At 36.5% G+C, this 20504-nt stretch overlaps 1 protein-coding gene across 5 annotated transcripts; it reads left to right on the forward strand.

Moving 5' to 3' along the window:
* The first annotated feature begins 143 nt into the window (after nucleotides 1-143).
* LOC123880700 lies at nucleotides 144-18757 on the forward strand. Of its 5 annotated transcripts, none has more exons than XM_045928985.1 (8): nucleotides 144-650; nucleotides 1889-2044; nucleotides 3089-3212; nucleotides 3755-3858; nucleotides 9103-9252; nucleotides 11922-12002; nucleotides 16766-16924; nucleotides 18289-18757. In XM_045928985.1, exons 1-8 carry the CDS (start codon nucleotides 306-308, stop codon nucleotides 18682-18684), a joined length of 1515 nt encoding a protein of 504 aa, XP_045784941.1. In that variant the 5' UTR covers nucleotides 144-305; the 3' UTR covers nucleotides 18685-18757. The 5 variants fall into 5 exon arrangements, with proteins under 5 accessions (XP_045784941.1, XP_045784957.1, XP_045784968.1 ...); XM_045928994.1 differs by lacking the exon at nucleotides 144-650 and adding an exon at nucleotides 907-1225; XM_045929001.1 differs by lacking the exon at nucleotides 16766-16924.
* Nucleotides 18758-20504: the final 1747 nt, after the last annotated feature.

Genomic DNA, 20504 nt, shown 5'->3' on the forward strand with positions numbered 1-20504 from the left:
CCCGTAAACCCACTACCTACTTACTTAATCTATACAACCTCATTGCCTTCTTTTTGTGATCTTCTTTATTTGTCTTTTTACGCTTTTTTACCACTTTTTTACCTATAAAAGCCCAGCAAATTACTTTGACATAATTTGTCATGTTATAATCATATATGGTGATACGCTTGCTTCTTTAAAGTTTAAACCATGGTTGTTGCATACTGTTTACCTATATGACGTGTACATAGTACATTTTACCTATCGAACAATATTATTATTTTAATTTTACCCTCACGTAGTCTACGTGTAGGCTATAGACCAAAATGGCTGCAAGTCTTTTCAACTTTTCAACGTACAGCCGATTTAATTTATCAGAAACTGAATCAGATATCCAAGTATTCGTCAGAGAATATGGCTATCGTATAAAAAAGCAACTGGCCCGGGAAGAGGAAGGTGGTAGATCAAATTTCGTCTCCTTCGCCGAAAAGAGACTGAGTATAACGGATTTAACATGGCTTCACGACAATCAAGAAAGATTTTTCAAAGATACCCCCAACGAGAACTTATTGAGTTTGAACTATTTGTCTCAGATAGGATTTATTTGTTCCATGATTTATTCTACTGATGGGAAGTTTTTGATTGTCGGTCATTCAACAGGATTGATTCAGGTAAATACAAACTCTTATCAATTTTGTCACTAACCTCTACTAATACAAGTACCTAGATAGATACGCTGGATTTGCGATTGCCAACAATATCAATTTTAATTACCCCAGTAGATACTCTCGGTGGGGCTTGGCACTTCGAATCGGTGCAAATACTTCAGGTATCTAGGTACCTACCTTGCGGTTTTATCCAATGACTTACCCTTCTTACAAAATAAATACCAAAGACATTGACAGAGATATCTAGTAGGCCCCTGAAATATGCTGGTAAGTACCTACTTGTATTAACTATGGATGACCAAAAGAAAATCCTCAATGAATACGCAAACAATATTTTGCAACACTACAAAAACGAAGAGTTCCCAAATATTTGGTATCCATTGTTTAACCAAGGGCCTAAAGATGAAAGGAATCATCAAGGGTGGGTGAATGAAAACTTTGCGAAGTTCTTGAAAGGCACTCGTAACGAGATATTGTTCAATCGGTGGTTTTGTTCTGAACTCGGAGCGGTTACGGCGTTGACTTACTCTCCCAGTGGGAGTCACATCATTGTCGGTCATGCGTCGGGTATGATACAGGTAGGTCTGTGCAGACAAAGGCCGTAAGACGATAAGTACCTTAATGGTCATTATCGCGTGGCACGGTTGTGAACATGCGTTAGGTGTGTGTGGTGTGTTTAAAGAAAAAGGTCATAAGTGCGACGGGTTTTTGTGCAACACACAATACACTTCTGAGGCCGACCGTATACAATATTTAATAGTACATACCTACCTATCTAACAGGATGACTGTTAACTGCGATCTCACTTCACCAGCCTTTCTTACTTTTTCTTACCTTAATATTATAAAAGACTAGCTGATACCCGCGACTTCGTTCGCGTAGATGTAGGTTTTCAAAATTCCCGTGGGAACTCTTTGATTTTCCGGGATAAAAAGTAGCCTATGTGCTAATCCAGGGTATAATCTATCTCCATTCTAAATTTCAGCCCAATCCGTCCAGTAGTTTTTGCGTGAAGGAGTAACAAACATACACACACACACACACATACAAACTTTCTCCTTTATAATATTATTAGTGTGATAGTGTGAAAAGATGATTGACTGACTAATCTATCAACGTACAGATCAAGCTACTGAACGGGGCTGCATTTTGGCATGCAGAGTTACACTTTTGTTAGCAGCTTTTTTATTACTATTGTTAGTAAGTAGAGTCTAATGTTTATAGTATGGATTCTTTCTCAGATGCGTCACGGAAGCACAGGAGTAGTTCTTTGCACGTTACGAAATATCCAGTTTCCGCCCAAACCTGTGTACGCCTTGCAGTACAGTAGGCTGGAAGAACGAGTATGCTATGCCGCCTGCAATGATGGAGCCGTGTATCGAATTGAAATACCTAATGTAAGAGCCTTACCTACTTTGCCACAATCAAAATAAGTAGTATCCAACCGAACCTCAGCTGGGCTGGGCAGCATTTTCAAGGTTATGTCAGGTCTTCGAATCGTCCCCACCTCAAAACCTCAAGACTAAGGTATTCAATGAGTGTGTCCTACATGTGATGACGTATGGAGCAGAAACGTGGACACTGACAGTTGGCCTCATCCACAAACTACAAGTTGATCAGCGCGCTAAGGAGTGTTCGGTATATCACTCTCAGGGATAAAATTCGGAACGAGGAAATTCGCAGAAGAACAACCGCGCAAGCGACATAGTTCAAAGAATTAGCAAGCTGAAGTGGCAATGTTCAGGTCATATCTGTCGTAGAACCAACGACCGAGGAGAAAAAGTGTTATAGAGTGGAGACCGCGTAACGGCAAGCGTAGTGTGTGACGACCACCAGCGTAATGATGGACCGATGACCCGAAAAAGGTGGCGGGGAGCGGGTGGATGAGGAAGGCGGAGGGCCGTGTTTGGTGGCACGCTCTTGGAAACAGTGGACGCATACAGGCTGATTGGAATGAAATGGAATGGAAAAAGCCAAATCTTCTTCCAAAACTAACCAAAACTTCGGCCAATTTTGAACGAAACCATCGGGTTCGTTCAAAATGGGCCGTTTTGGGAGAAGCCGGAGGTTTCTAGCAAGCGCTGAAATTGAAGGATCTGTTACGAATGCGCGAGGTTGCAATGGAAGATCGTGCGACGGGGGTCACAGCGCTATTATTTAAGACAAACTTCAACAAGCAACAGTCAACTTAAAAAATATTTCATTCCTTTTTAGTTCATCCATGCTTTTAGCCAATAGTGAGCTGAATTTCTGAGGGTTATTACATTTTAGCCAGAAATCGAGCTCTATGCAATAAAATACGTACAGACAGTTTCAGATGGCAATCGGGGTATGAGGCATGCAGGGCGTCTCCACCCTGGTTGCCATCTCAACCTGTCGAGCTGCAGTCATCGATCTTACTAAGTAATTTATTTATGTACCTACGTTTCTCATTTAATAAGATGGATTCTTCATTGGACGATCCTCCAGAGTACTGCATTAAAGCAGACCCAGCGTTGGAATGTCTTAACACACAGTACTACGGAAGCCCTGGCATTTCTTCCTACGCTACGCCATTTATCACTCGTGAGTGTAATTTTAAAACATGAAAATGTACCTACAATATATCGCCACTGGTTTGTAGAAAAGGCGAATAAGCCATTTTTTATAATATATAAAATCTAAATAATATATTCGTCGGTTCTACAATCCAGTGACGATATATGGCGTATCTAACCAACTTTCACCATCACTAACTCATCGCCGGCTCACTACAGAGTACGAGTCTGCGCTCAGAATTAGAAGGGTTTGACCATAGTCTACCACGCTGCTCGCCTATGCAGATTGGTAGTCTTCACGTACTTTTGAGAACATTATCATGGAGAGCATACAGGTTTTCTCACGATGTTTTCCTTCACCGTAGAATAAAGTGATATTATGGTAGGTATACGCTAGCTAACACACATAACTCTGAAGTGTTAGATGTGCCCGGTATCGAATCCCCGACCTTCCAATTAGAGGGCTAACGTCTTAACCACTTCGCTTTAAATTATTATTGGAGCACGCTTTGGCTGATGATGATGAATTACATAGGTATGAAAGTTTCAGCCAACTCTCATGTTCTATAGAAAGGTCAGCTGCTCTTGCCCTGGGATTAATGGCTGACCAGTCGAAAATGGCTGTCGGCTACTCTGATACTTCCATTAAGGTGTACGATATGGAGACTGTAGAGGTTAGCCTTAATAAAGCATTTTTAGTTTTAAAATAAATTAACCAGTTGTAGGGACCTACCTGACTAGGTAGTTTATAGTAGGTACGGTACTACAAACTAGACTTACACACTTCCCCGGGATGCATATTCTCTGTACCAAATTTTATCAAAATCAGTTAAATGGATGGGCCGTCAAAAGCTAGCAGACAGACAGACACACTTTCACATTTATAATATTAGTAAGTATGGATTGGTAGTAGTTACTTAGTATTGATAGTAAAGTAGGTAATTGTATCCACATTTTAATGGGTAGTTGAATAATGTAATAATTAATACCTAAACACAATTTGCCATATCCCTTTAATATAGTCTGTCTATGAAAATATTTAGTAAGTAGATAGGCATTGCTTTTCACAGAGAGAAAAGTCTCAATAAAAGGGATCTTCGTGTTAGATATTTAAACATTTTCACGCTAAGGTGACTTTAGGTATGAAAAAGAATAAAATACTGCGTAGAATTGCGTTTTTATAAAATTTATGTTCATTGAATAGTTCAGTAGACGATCTCTTACAAAAGTGAATAAAACAGTTGTACTTACTTCTTCAGTGTAAAGCCTGAAATACACAATATCTAACGCGCCATTTGAGTTACTTAAAGTTGGAATACAAGGGACCGTGTGAATTCGTTTTTACTGCGAATTGTCGTTGCGTGCACTTCGTCATTGTCGTGATAAGTATGATTTTCAGTATTGAAAGTCGAAACACTATATAGCATCAAAGCAAAATGGACCCACTCGTAAAATCAGTCGTTTTAAGGTAAGAATTAGTCCATACATCTATTATAGCCAGCGCTCCAAGCAGAAACATCGTGAAAGAAAAATCGGTAGTGTTGAAAAAAAAATATTTGTTTGGTTCTTTTACGTACTTACCTTAACTGACTCTGTTAATAATTATAATATTTCGATGTTCGGTTTGCTATCAACATCTAAGGGTAAAGTTTTTTGTTACAAATTGTACACACATACGCGCGCATTTTGTGTCACATTATACAGGTAGCTATCGCATCGTACGTTGTGTTTGTTGACCTTAAGTCGGGCTAGTACGAATGAAATACGTCAGGTGTTAAATTTATTGTTATTGGCTTTCTTTAGCATTTGCATATTCCAGTTTGTTTTGAATATGCATTACTTTGTCTGATACAGAATAAAAGAAAACAAGATACAGTTTTCATTAGAATATAATAAATAACTAATTCACAAATTTAAATACTAGCAATGATAAATTCATATATTATTCTGTTCCCAGCGATTAATTCGAAGTTCTCGTTACAACATCAGAGAACATTTTTCGGGATCTTCCATAGAATAAAACTTAAATCTATTTTTCTAAGCCTCCATAATATTTCTTAATATTTAATAAATCTCAAGTTTGGCGAGCCTCTATATTTTATCATTTAGAAACAACGTAAAGCTTTTTACGTTACTTTCACCTGCGTGATAAACCGACCAAGAATTAGTTGATCACACTAATATTATAAAGGAGAAAGTTTGTATGTGTGTGTGTGTATGTTGTTACTCCTTCACGCAAAAACTACTGGACGGATTGGGCTGACTGAAATTTAGAATGGCAATAGATTATACCCTGGATTAGCACATAGGCTACTTTTTATCCCGGAAAATCAAAGAGTTCCCACGGGAATTTTAAAAACTCTACATCCACGCGAACGAAGTCGCTGGTAACAGCTAGTATTATATATGGTAGCATATAAAGATGGTAGCATAGAGTGTTATTGACTAAATTAATCTTGCACGAGTTGCGTAATACTCGTATGAATAAAAAGAAATCAAAATCAAAAGACAACTTTTACAATTCTGTCACACTATCACACTTTCACACTTTAACTAATATTATAAAAGCGAAAGTTTGTGTGTATGGTGTGTGTATGTTTGTTACTCCTTCACGCAAAAACCACTTGATGGATTCGGCTGAAATTCGGAATGGAGATCGATAATATCCTGGATTAACACATAGGCTACTTTTTATCCCGGAAAATCAAAGAGTTCCCACGGAATTACGAAAAACCTAAATCCACGCGGATGAAGTCGCAGGCGTCAGGTAGTAATGCATAACATGGAGATAAACAAAATTGGACTTCAAATAAACCTTCTGAATTCTAAATTACTTACTGTATAATGCGATTACAATAAAGTGTGTTACGTCCTATAACACGGTCGGCGTAATCTCGCTTTATAGCCAATATCAGATAGGGTTTACGACTAAAGCTCAGCTCACACCTATGAGCGAGACAAAGATTAAACAAGTTGCCATTAAAAAAAACGGCTGCCCTGCCCAAAAACGAACTACAAGGGGAAAAAATCACATTTGAAAATGATGCCCTACAGCCGCTTCATAGATTTTTTCAAAAAAAAAAAATATTTCAATTCACTTGGTATAATGTGAAGATTCTAACTATACCTACCCCGTAAGTCCAACTCTGTTCAGGCATTTAGAGGTTATGGTGGAACTAAGAAACTCATGTGCATACATGAAGCCTAAAAATATTACACTCCTTTTTGTGGGCAGTCGTGTCAGTAATATATTTTGAGAATATCGGTAGATATTCTCAAAATATATTACTGACACGATTGAGATGTAGCCATGAATGTATGTGGAAAATCAGAGATGGCATTGCATAATGATACAAACTGTCGTTAATTGCCGTGATGCGAAGAAGATGATCGAAATTAACACATCACAACACAGTACCTATTTACATAATTTTTTTGCACCTTTGTGCGCAAGGTTGCATTATTCTAATTTTTACCATAAATTCATAGTTACCATTTAAGTAAAATAGATCAAATGTGAATAAATGAAGAAATGTGGAGTTCAAATTTGAATAGAATATTTCATTTATGAAGAAACTGTTGTTTATAACGACTAAAATATTTTGCTAGATTTTACCTAAGTCAATACAAGATAGTTTTCCAACTTTTAGAGTTAGATCAGTTCGCAGTAGCCTAGTTTAGTAGAATTAGATAAGTTAAGTACAAGGCTCAACTTTAGAGAAATTCCCGGAAATCTCGTATTGGGTTAGAAACTTAGAACCTTGATTTGACTTTGAGGTACTAATTTGAAAAGTCACAATCGATCTGAGATCTTAGAACTTTACGTAGTATTGAAATAAAAAAAAGGTAGAAAATTTTAAAAATATGATATTGTTATATTGTATTCGCCAACACAATAATTAATTATAGTAGGTACAGTGCCCGGCAGGAAATACTGCACATCGAATTTTAGAAAGAGATTTTGGTTTCGTCGAGCGTTGTCTCTATCACACATATTATCTATGTGCCGTTTCGTTGATCTCAACGACAGAGACAACGCTCTATAAAAACGTTATCTCTTTCTAAAAATCGATGTACAACATTTGCTGCCGAGCGCTGTAAGCAGTTTCGTAGAAGCCTAGCACTAGTTGCACTCGTGGCACTCGTAGCACTCGTAGTTTATGTAATTTGTCTAAAAAGCTTACCCTTGAGTTCTTTAAGGCATGTCAATACGGATAAGTAAGAAGATAGTTTCTAATAAATAAGTATCTAAAAATAAGTATCCTGAATGTGCATATATTGAATAAATTTTGAGATACGTCTCGCCATATTTGTTCTATTGTGTCTACTGTCATAGCAACAATACGACTTTAGTCCTTAATCTAAGTGTAAACTTGGGGGGGTAAACCGTTTTTTTTGACATAACAGTTGACACATATAGCAAATATGGCGAATCCTGTCTCAAAATGTATGCATTACGACAGTCGTGTCGTTGACAAAGGTCGATTAATTTCTGTAAGTGTGAGCATAACTTTATTCAAAAGTCCTCAACCCTTGTGAAAATAGGTCGCTGGTCAAGGATCCTTTTATCATGTTACAGCGAGCCCAGATGATGCTGACGGGAACACGTCCGCCGTTTTTACGTTGACCTCCTTTCGACGATAAAGTGTGGAGTTATCCTATTATACTCGTACTATTACAGAATTAATGGATTTAGTCCAGGTGGATTCAGGTTTTTTTTTAAATAAGAAGCCAAGAAGAAGTGGATTCAGGGTTTTTTTAAAATGAAGAGCAATAAACGGAAATTCTAAGTATAAAAAAAAAGATCCCGACGAATTGAGAACCTCCTCCTTTTTTGGAAGTCGGTTAAAAAAGGTTGGCGGGTCAAACCCCACCCGTTGCACTATTGTACTTTCTCCTAGCACAAGGTTTTACACTTAGTTGGAGGGGAAAAAGAAAAATTGAATTGCCGGTATAAATAAATGTGGCCTGTACCATCTGTCGTCGGGTTACAAACTATTTCTCTACCTATATATACTTGTTAAAATTGTTTAAAAGGATGAGCATTTAAAAATCCCATGGGAACTCTTTGATTTCCCGGGATAGAAAGTAACCTATGTACATCCTCGGGATGCAAGCTATTTTTCCATATATGCTTGCTTTAATATAAATTATAATGATATCCATTGTTTGCGCTTTCATTTTCATTAATTAGACATGAGTAAATTGCAAACCATGTTGTGTACTGTAAACCAAGCTGTAGTTTGTATACCTAACTACGTGTAACTATTAGAGAACTCTTTGATAACTCATTTCGTTTGCGTATGCTAAGATAAACTTTCATAAACAAACTAACATGAACGAACTTCACATAATAAACATACCTAACGTGCTTAGGTATTTTGATAACCCCCTTGATGCAGTGACCAGGGTGGCTTTAGTGCAAGAGGGTTTGGGTTCGATTCCCGGTAGTGTCAATTAACAATTATTACCTACTACAAATTGGTTCGGGTTTGCTCTAGTTCCTACTGACTAGATGTAAACCCTGGCTTTGGCTGGCAAATCTTCCTGCAAAATATTTCAGTACAATGCCACATAGAAGCTAAACCGGGGTATGGGGTTATTAAACTGTCATAATATACCCCTTACAGCTTGCTTCCATATTTCACTGCACTCATACCATGCCATTCCATTCCATCAACCTGTATGCGTCCTCTGCTGGACATAGGCGCACCATCCAACACGGTCCTCCGCCTTCCTCATCCACCAGCTCCCCGCCACCTTCTTCAGGTCATCGGTCCAGCGGGCAGGAGGTCATCCCACACTGCGCTTACCCGTACGCGGTCTCCACTCCAGAACACGTCTGCCCCAGCGGCCATCAGTTCTGCGGCAGACGTGGCCGTAGAACTGATGAACTTATAAAGTTTGTTATATTTCAGACAATCACAATGTACAAGGTACAGAAGGTCCGTCTACAGCTCATACCGAAGAAACTGCAAAGAATGCATTCTGGGCAGGTGTGCGCGCTACGGTGCCATGATCAGAATACCAACCTTTTCGCCAGCGGTGCATGGGATAAAACTTTAAGGGTACGTTTAAAGCTGGATATCCACTAAATTCGCGCACCAATGATATGGTGGCATCCATCCATATACTATACAAACTTTTGCGTTTATCATATTAGTAGGATTTGCAATGTGGAAATGAAGTAAAAGGTGCGAAAATTGAAAAATCACTTTCGTGAAAAGTCACGGTGATAGAAAAAAATCACCAGATGAAAAACATTTCAAAATAACAATAAGTAATCCATCTCCAATGCCGTCTCCAATGTCCACTGTTAGAAGTACGTTATCGGTGCGATGAAAGAGGAATGCTTAGTGATTTGAAAAACGATACCTTTGCTATCTAGTTGCTATCAATTCAAAGAGTCAAAATATTGCTTTTATTTTATTTCAATTTGCCCTTGGTGGAACAGGAATATCCTATTTCAAACCGTTACAACGCAACTTGCGGCTTACGCAATGTTTTTTTTCACTAGATACTTACGTAAGTAATATTTTACAATAGGATTTTTTCACTTTTGGTATGATATTACCTATTATAACTAGGCACACTGTTACTATGCTGAATCTCCTCTCAAATACTTTATACATTTGATCTATAACTTTTTAACCCCCGACCCAAAAAGAGGGGTGTTATAAGTTTGACGTGTGTATCTGTGTATCTGTCTGTGGCACCGTAGCGCCTAAACTAATGAACCGATTTTAATTTAGTTTGTTTTTTGTTTGAAAGGTGATTGATCGAGAGTGTTCTTAGCTATAATCCAAGAAAATCGGTTCAGCCGTTAGAAAGTTATCAGCTCTTTTCTTGTTACTGTAACCTTCACTTGTCGGGGGTGTTATAAATTTTTAATTTACACTTGTATATTATTAGTAAAAGCCTTTTCCATAGAAAAACAATCGTGAAAACCAAGCAAGAAGTTATAAAGTTACAATTTGACCGAATACATGGACAACTTGGATTACAAATTAACTTTGTACTTTATGTTTAGAGATTAAGATTTTAATAAAAAAAAGTTACAATATTGCAATTATAAAACATTTGAGACCGACAGGCACATTTATAAACTTTTATTTAAAAAGGTTTTCTTTTCGTTTTAACGTACGGAACTCTAAAATAGTATAATGTAACAATACGAGTCTCTTTGACGTTGGTCTGTGGTCGACATTACTATTAAATTAAAACGAGCTTTATTCCTGAAGCTCCATTTAGATTAGTTCATAAGCGAGTTCATTTTTCTTGCTTCTCATAACTAAATTGCCTTTACTTACCTACTTGTCGAAAGGACGTAGGTATCTGTAGAATGTATAGGTAGTAATAGGTAGTATAAGAAGGATTTAACAGTAGTGAATTTTTTCTTGCCTATTTTAAATTATAGATTAAGATAAAGAATTGGTATGGTTACTTAAATACTTTATTTTTAACCCCCGACCCAAAAAGAGGGGTGTTATAAGTTTGACGTGTGTATCTGTGTCTCTGTGTATCTGTGTATCTGTCTGTGGCTTCGTAGCTCCTAAACTAATGAACCAATTTTAATTTAGTTTTTTTTTGTTTGAAAGATGGCTTGATCGAGAGTGTTCTTAGCTATAATCCAAGAAAATCGGTTCAGCCGTTTGAAAGTTATCAGCTCTTTTCTAGTTCTTACTGTAACCTTCACTTGTCGGAGGTGTTATAAATTTTTTATTTACACTTGTACACTAGCTGATTGTTTTGGCTTCGAACAGCAGACAGCTAATCTAAATAACTATCCACTTACACATTAATATGAATGAAAAATATTTGCAGGACTTTAATACATTAGAGAATCTTAAACAACATCTTTATTTAGATTATTTTATCAGACTTCAAACAGACACGCAAAGTATATTTTCCCCTCCTATAATATTATATTGATTTTATGTGTTCGTGATGACCTATTTATAAACTCATTCAACTCAAACATTCACTTACCTAGAAAGACGATCTACGTTGAGTAGGATTGGCAAGCCCTTTTTGTAAGACCTTGGGTAACACCCAAGCTTTGCCTTGTTCTACTTTACTCGACCCAAGACTTTGAGACGCTCTACTCGCCCTTACAAACGCTCCCTGAATAAAACACAGCGGACAACGACCGCTCAAAGCGTTTCTGTCGAGATTAAAATATTTTTGCTTAGCGGTTAAATACTCAAATTATTTATTAAGCGTTCCTTTTCAGCGCTTAGCGTCAACAAAGAATCATAACTCGGCTGTACATTTTTAAAACGGCTTTCCCACATACTTTTAATTTTTCAGGGGGTTTATTGCATATTGTAAATTCTTTGCATAAAAATGCTTACACACGTATTATATTTCTTTGATGTGGTGCTGGGACATTTTCTACACAATTTACGTAAATGTTAATTATGACATCATTTGAGTGATATTAAGAAAATAAAGGCATAGTACATTCTATAGTCAGTTCTGAATATTACCGCTAGGTTTAAATTATTTTCATGCGAAATGGGCGAATTCTTAGGCTCCAAATAAACCACTCCTGTAGATCCATACGGGAAAATTCCTGTGATGTAAATTTAGTAGGGCAGGTATGTTATGCTTAGTTTCAGGGTTCATGGTAACAAAATGAGGCCAGTTGTTAGTTAACACTCGTACGAAAATAAGTGTATCACATGATTTATCTGCTACGAGTATGTGTTTTAAATCTTTATTACTATTTTTTCAGATCTGGGACGTAAGATGCAAAGTCGGATGTGTGATGACTTTTGAAGGCGTTAATATCTGTGCTGACAGTATCGATTTAAACGTAAGTCTGAACTTTTAAAGTCTGAACTAGTGGCACTCTGTATTTACCACAGAATAGGGAATCAGCTTAAATATATAGAGTGCAACAAATCCACAAAGTATAAATTTTAAATACGTAGGTATTATAAAAATGCTCTCGAGGTTTTTATTATTTTTATAAAATCCCTAATCTATATTAAAAAAAAACAAATGTAATAAAATATACGTGGGTATACAAAAAAACAACAACCTCTAGACATTAGCTAAAACTCGGCTGGTAACAAATTATATTTTCTTAAATCTTATCAAAACAGGATTCATGATGAAAACATAAAGATACCTATTTAAAAATGCCCAAAGATAAAATGAAATGCTCTCATTATTTTTCGAAGTTCGTGCTTCAAGAACGAAAGTGGAGTATTTTCCCATAAATAAGGATAATACAATTTGCGTATCAAAAACTTGCGAAGAAAAGTCTTTAATGTAGGTATTCCAAGTAATGGTATTTGTGATTCGTAGCCGGGAGCTAAGCAATTTAGGTTATAGATATTTCTACTCTTCGTAATCTGATGTTATCATGTCAACGCTGCTCGTTGACATTATATTATCTAAAATCTTTCTAAAATATGAAAGTCTGCAGGAGAATTTCTAGATGACTTAAAACTTTGAAAAACGATTTCGTTATTTAAAGAGAATTTAAGTGTGCACCCACAATTAAGTACCAATCAAAAATGAATATCGTGTTAATTTAATAACTATTCAATGGACCCTTATCACCGCTACACGAATAGGAATAAAGCACAAAAATATACAAGTGTAAATTAAAAATTTATAACACCCCCGACAAGTGAAGGTTACAGTAACTAGAAAAGAGCTGATAACTTTCAAACGGCTGAACCGATTTTCTTGGACTCATAGATATGTTTGGATTATTCCGCGCCTACGATCCAAAGTATCTGAGTTTTCCAAAACATCATTTTCAAATAAATAATTATGTAAGTATCTAGGCAACGTCCATCTTGACCGCTTGACATTTGTCAATTGACATAATATTATGAATCTAACGGTTATCTAACCTTCTTTTCTACAAGAAAACTAGAAAAGAGCTAATAACTTTTAAACGGCTGAACCATTTTTTTTGGATTATAGCTAAGAACACTCTTGATCAAGCCCCACCTTTTAAACAAAAAAAACTAAATTAAAATCGGTTCATTCGTTTAGGCGCTACGGTGCCACAGACAGATACACAGATACACAGATACACAGATACACAGATACACAGACACACAGATATACAGATACACACGTCAAACTTATAACACCCCTCTTTTTGGGTCGGGGGTTAAAAATAAACAGTTATGTGGTACAAAGTTTCAACAATCATTATCATATCGTATTATTATAGACTAGCTGATGCCCGCAGCTTCGCCCGCGTGGATTGGTCAGATCCCCTGCAGCATCAGGATTGAGGAGTTGGACTCCAAATTTTTTATGAAACAATGTCGCAAAGTTCCTCTATCGATTAAAAAAGAAATGACGCAAATCGGTTCAGAAATCTCGGAGATTTCGGTGTACATAGGTAGAAAAACACAACTCCCTTTTTGAAAGTCAGTTAAAAAAGTAGCCTATTTTACGCCCTGGTCAATCCTCTACTTGCCTGTGAAAGTCCCGTCAAAATCGGTTCAGCCGTTCCAAAGATTAGCCTTTTCAAACAGACAGACAGACAGACAGACAGACAGACAGACAGACAGACAGACAGACAGACAGACAGACAGACAAAAATTTTAAAAACGTGTGATTTAGTTATGGTATCGTTCAAATAACCATATGAGCTTAATATGAGGTAGTTATTTCGAAATTACAGACAGACACTCCAATTTTATTTATTAGTATAGATTAATAGACCCCCGTACTAATGGACTAATTTCAATTGAGTTCACGAGTTAAAACTAATGATGAAATAAATTGTAAGTAGACGAACGGCAAAAATAATCCATCTTCATACCAAGTACTTGAGACGTAGAGAAAAAATAACAATCCAGTAAATTATCGTTTTACTATGTCATAAATATTAGCCACCTCGTAAGCCTGGAGACAGACTAAATTGGAGTGGAATAAAAAAACCGGCCAAGTGCGAGTCGGACGCGCGCACTGAGGGTTCCGTACTCGGGTATTTTTTCGACATTTTGCACGATAAATCAAAAATTATTATGCATAAAAATGCATATGCAATGTAACCACAAAGTTAAGGTTTTCGGATTTATTTCTTTACTTGTGCTATAAGACCTACCTACCTGCCAAATTTCATGATTCTAGGTCAACGGGAAGTACCCTATAGGTTTTCTTGACAGACACGACGGACGGACGGACGGACTGACAGACAGACAGACCGACAACAAAGTGGCCCTAGAAGGATTCCGTTTTTCCTTTTAAGAAACCCTAAAAAATGTTGTATGAAAACTATAAGAATAAGTTGACTCGGTATAAGGGCAATAATGCTGATTGCTGTCTACTTGTCTAGTTTGCCACGATGTGCGGTCGGTAGGCACATCGTTATGGCAAAAACAAGAGGCTTTTTTCTATTGTCAGATGAATTTAGTGACTTTTTTTATGAAGCCACCAATTCACATCTTTGCAAATAAAATTAAATGCGTCAGGATTCTTGTATTCTTGTGTTATTTCTTAGCTCAAATATTGTGCAAGATGTTTAAGTAAAATTACAAAAAAGCTTGAATTTATTAATTTTGTTTTTTTTGTGCTACAAGCAATGGCTACAAGAGATACCTAAGTACTTAGGTGACTAATTTGGAAGTATATATATTTTGAGTAAGTAATCAAATATTATTAACTTTTAAAGACACTTTTCATCATAATCAACCCATTGCCGACCCAAAAAGAGGGGTGTTATAAGTTTGACCTGTGTATCTGTGTATCTGTTGTGTATCGGTCTGTGGCATCGTAGCTCCTAAACTAATGAACCAATTTTAATTTAGGTTTTTTTTTTGTTTGAAAGGTGGCTTGGCTTGATCGAGAGTGTTCTTAGCTATTCAAGAAAATCGGTTCCGTTTGAAAGCTATCAGCTCTTTTCTAGTTACTGTAACCTTTACTTGTCGGGGGTGTTATAAATTTTTAATTTACACTTGTAATTTAAGGCGGCTGTGTTTAAGCAAGCCTCTCAAGAGTTACGTAATGATGATGCTGTTTTCGTTTAATATATAACACATTAAGGGGATTCCACAAGATTAATCGAAAAATACGCCGAGTTTCACTTGTAACATGAAAGCCGGTGATAAATGAAGGCTCTTATAGAATTAGGCCTGCGGTATTCACCTCGTGTATTTAATTTATAAGTAAGCAATATAGCCCCTAAAACTTGAATTAATAAGTGTCATTTTTAGATTTCATTTTTTATAGTCGTTGTTATCATAATTTATTTTTTATTATAATTAGGCGTCTTTTGAAAGTTGAAACGCATTGTATATAATGTATAGCCCTAACTTCAAAATAAGTATAAATAAACTTCTAGGTATCTTGTAGTCAAGCACACTCCACCTTAAGCTGCATCATTACATGCCAGCACATTTAATTGCAACATAACCTGTGAAAAGTATAGCTGTCAACTTTCTAGGTCTATAGGTTTGGGCTGGGCATGATGAATCAGTCATTCAGTCGTGAGTGTGTACTTTTCTTGTTATATGTTAAAATAATATGCTTTTAGCCCATTATAATACCAATAAACAAGAAACTCGGTTCTAAGATTTTTTGTTTATTTACGCCATCAACTTCCATTCAATTATGTCTGGAAAATATCTATACAAATTTACTGCAGTGTGGTTGTCCATTGCAGGTTTTTATGAAAAAAATAACCTAACATTCATTAACCTAAAGTAATACATTTTTTTAGAATAAACCGAAAGTTCAACAGATTTATTGGTCTTCTCACAGAATGTCAAGAAGATCACAAAATATTGAAGTGATTGACACAAAAATCATATCCGAGTACTAGTAAAGTAATTTCTCTACAAAAATTGCAAAAAAATCTCAATCAGGCAACAAAGCATCTCGGTACGACGAATATCCGAGCATGGGTAGCTCAACCTCTTGTTCTATAGTTAGAAAGCTCTTGAGATGGTTATAGAACTAAGACTACGAGGTACTTTTAATTAAAAACACCGCCTTTGTCACGAACTTGGTTTCATCTACAGTTTTGTTGCGCTCGTTATCAACTTTGACGTTCCCTCATAGTTTGTTCAGAACCTTTGAGGTACGTTATTTATTATACTTTTCATTAGTGTGTGCCTGTTGAGAAGTTAGCCGTTTTCTCTTGGGATTATTTTTTGTTAGCGTGCACCTTCATTTTTTATCTTCAAAACATCATGGCTCTTTTTAATGAAATTTAATCTTGTACGTAAGGTTATTAGTCAGGCGCATATTTGTTTCAATTTTTTTTAAAAGAATATTAGCCATGCTAATCATGACTAATACTCCCCTTTCCCCTCCAATTAAGCGTAAAGCCTGTGCCAGGAGTGGGTACGACAATAGTGCAACGGGTGGGGTTTGAACCGCCGACCTTTCGGAATTCAGTCCGCTCCTCGACCGTTGAGCTATTGAGGCATTGTATATTGTAGCTATTATATTTAACAGTGACGTGCGAATGCGTGAGGCGTCCTCCCGCCTTACACCCCGATTGCCATCTCAACCTGTCGCGGACTATACATACGGTCGAACCGTTACATAACCTCCTTTTTTTGAAGTTGGTTACTAATATAGAGTACCTTTGTTTAGAGAGATCACTGCATTGTGGGTAGCTGGCAACCGACTGAAGCCTTCACAGTATGGGATTTAGTTGCCAAGAAAAAGCTACACACCGTCAGGGTGCAGAACAGACGGCCAGACGTCGACGGCGAATATATTTACGCTTGTCGATATTGGAGATCTAAAGAGGTGAATGAGGACAGTACTGATGTTTTTTTACAAAACAAACTGATGAAAATTACACGGACCGAAAGAACTTTTCATAATATTTTTTAATATACAGCCTGTAACCAGAACTCTAGCAAAAACGAAGACAGGTGATACACTGATGATTACTGATAAGAAACCATGAAATAACTATGAAGTTAAACCTGTATTTTTTAAAAGTTCACAACATATTGCAAATAAAAAATCTGACTGACGCTAGAGGTCAACGAACGTTCCGTAAATAGGTTACTTGAAGTCAATGCCGCGACGTAGGTAGATCATTGATCCAAGTTTTACACGCTATACAATGCGGGTTTGAAAAATACTAAATCACTAAAACTCAAGATAAGGCATGCAATATTGGCATTGGATTGTGTTAAGGTAGTATTATATAATAATAACACTAAGTTTTTGCTAGCGTTCTGGTTACACCCTGTATTCGTTTTCTTTGACTGTGCAGACTTCGTTTGCTTTGATTTAGGTTTTCAAAAAAATCCTTTGAGAATTCTTTATTCCGCAAAATACCACTTTCCGCAAAATGTCACTTTCCAGGACTTTAACTATTTCTGTGCAAAAAATCACGTCAATTCAATTGCTCCGTCGTAGCTCAAACTTATTTGTTTTTTATTCCTAAAATTAATAGTAGAAAGACAACAAAGCTAGTGATGCTAACAAGTATACCTATAATATTCAGGAAATAAATACATTAAATTCACACCATTCTTTTATTAAAGAAATTCCTAAATTTTACTACCTCATGGCAAACCATTTGCCTCACGCAAAGCATTTAATATTTCAACATCTAAAGCTTGTCCAAACTTGGATCGAACCATCAGAATAATATTTAAACACGACCGCAGTCGACCTTCCAAGGCAAAACTTTGGTACCTGCTTACAAAGTGTACTTAACAATGTTCGGAGAATTAAAGGAAAACAACCTCTCGAAAACCATTGGAACTTCTGAAAATGATACTCATAATACTTACAACAGTTTATTCTGTATTTTCAATTCAAACATTTGAACAAAGTACCTCCTACGTGATAATATTATTGTAAAACTGGCACCCTCCAGCCATTTTGTTGGTGAACACACTGATAAGGTGGAATTAGACCCATTAGTGTCCTAACCCGTGATATTTAAGTGTAAGCACAAATTTTGTGCTTACACTAAATGATAAAGAATTTACAATAAATGATGAACTAGAAAAACGATATTACAATCAACTTTTCATCAAAAACCTCTTCCCAACATCTCTCAAATTATAATTGTATGAAACGATTAAGTCTATCATTTCAGTGGTTAAAGATAAAAAGTATAATCTATATTTGTCATTTTTTTTTTTCAGTTCAATCGCAAAGGCAAGTACGGCATAATCGGCGGAAGCGGTACCAATTGCGTTGAAATCATCAACCTTCACAACCGATATATCGCCTGCTCATATCCAGCGCCAGGAACAGTTCTGGCTATCACCAGCCACAATGATAAAATCGCCTTTGGTGGCACCGCGCCTGTTTTGAACATTGTCAGTTTTCATGACCCCAAACACGAGGAGTGCAAAGTGGAATCTGAAACGGAGTATGATTATACGGTCAAAGATCCGACGTGGGACGATAAAAGTATGACAGAAGCCCTGGAATCTACTTCGCAGGCTAAGTCAACGATAAGTAATATCACACGTTCTCTTGATCGAGGTGCTATCTCTACCATAAATCAACAAGCGACACCACCTCCTAGCTGCTAAAAGCATAAAGTTATAGAAGTAATTAATATTATTTATTTTCTTGTTCCTTTTAAAAATTAAAATGTAAAAATAAGCTCAGAAGTATTATTTATAAACGAAGGACTTCACCCACTTTAATTATAAATAGAAAGGGGATAATCGCTCCAGAGGTGTCTGATTATGTACGCCCCCTTTAAATGGATACTGCGTTGCTTATTATAGATTGTTTCGATAGAGATGAAATACCGATGCTTAGGAACTACAAGGAGTCTTGCTAGCGTTAGGTAATAGACCATTTTATTACCTGACATCACAATAACTTATACACACTTATAATACACGTGGAACTTAGGAGAAGTTTCCCTAACGCGCTCTCCAACGCTCTCCATACATACACAGTTTGGTTCTCATTTGAATCCAACCAGTGAAATTTTGTAGGCACGTTGTAAAACTAACAGATATATCTGTGTCTATAGTTTGCCAGATTCTGTTAAAATATCTAGTTTTACGTACATACATACATACAATATACATACATACATTAGTTGCATGAGATTAAAAATTTACGTGTAAATATCCTTGAGCTCTACTTTGAGCTTGACTTTGACTAAACCTTGTGTCTGTAGCATCGACTCTGGTTTGACAAACCGCAGACACAAAGTTTAGTCAAAGTAAAGTTAATTCCTAGAACATATAGGTAATATGTCTACAACATGAAGTTTGCTTGGTTTTTATATTGAAATAAGAGTCAAACTACGTTTGTTTGGAGCGTACTACAAATAAACTCCTCTTAAAATAATTGTAAGAGAGGAACAATAAATGATGCCCTGTTCTAGAAGCAAACAAGCCAGACCTTAGTAACTTCCAAACCAGAATTACTCTGAAAACAGCAACTCATGCTTAACAAAAATCGTCGTACATTTATAGCAAATTAAAACGACCTCGGCTGCCAGTCAACCTATCTACGATCTGCAAACGTTTAGCTTGAAATTTGTTTGCACAGTGTCCAGAGCCCAGACAGATAGGTAATACATATAATTAGTAGTAAAACGTTCTAGCGGAAAGAAAGTTAAATTAGATTATGCTTGCGGCTTCACCCACGTCGATTTAGGTTCCCTAGGATCCTGTGGGAACTCTTTGATTTTCTGAGATAAAAAGTAATCTATGTACGTCTCCAGGATGCAAGCTATCTCTGAACCAAGTTTCATCAAAATCAGTCCAATGGGTGAGCCGTGAAAATGTAGTAGATAGACAAACAGTTAGATGGAACACTTTCACATTTATAAATTAGCACAGAATAAGGTATGGTATGGTATTTATCTCTCCTTAAATACCTGCTTTATACTGTGAAATTAGTATGGGTTGACCCAATTTTACGGATGATTTTAATTTAGATTTTTAACAAGTTCATTTAAAAACGCTTCAAGTTATTAATGAAAAGCTCCGCTCATCTTTTGAGAAAGAAATAAAGAGCTTCAACCATCGCCCATTTCGATGAATAAGTAGAATGTACCTAGATATTTCTGGTTATTCTACATGCAAAGATATGCAGATTACCTCACAATTTTTCTTTCTTGAAAGGAACGGGTGCAGTTACCTATAATAGTCAAAGAACTTTATGAAAAAGTCAAATATACCTACCTACCTGTTTGCCCTACAATTTTCTATAGACCCATGATGTAGCAAAAACGCCGGTAATTTACACACGCAAATAGCCCATCACGTTTAAAGGTAATCTGTATTAATTTTGGTAAAAAGGAACTCATATTTGCGGAACAACCCGACTGGTCAACTATAGCTCGTTTTCACCACGTCATAATTTTGTGAACGTATAATTTGAT

Source organism: Maniola jurtina, chromosome 3, assembly GCF_905333055.1.
Source record: "Maniola jurtina chromosome 3, ilManJurt1.1, whole genome shotgun sequence".
Classification (NCBI taxonomy): Eukaryota; Metazoa; Arthropoda; class Insecta; order Lepidoptera; family Nymphalidae; genus Maniola; species Maniola jurtina.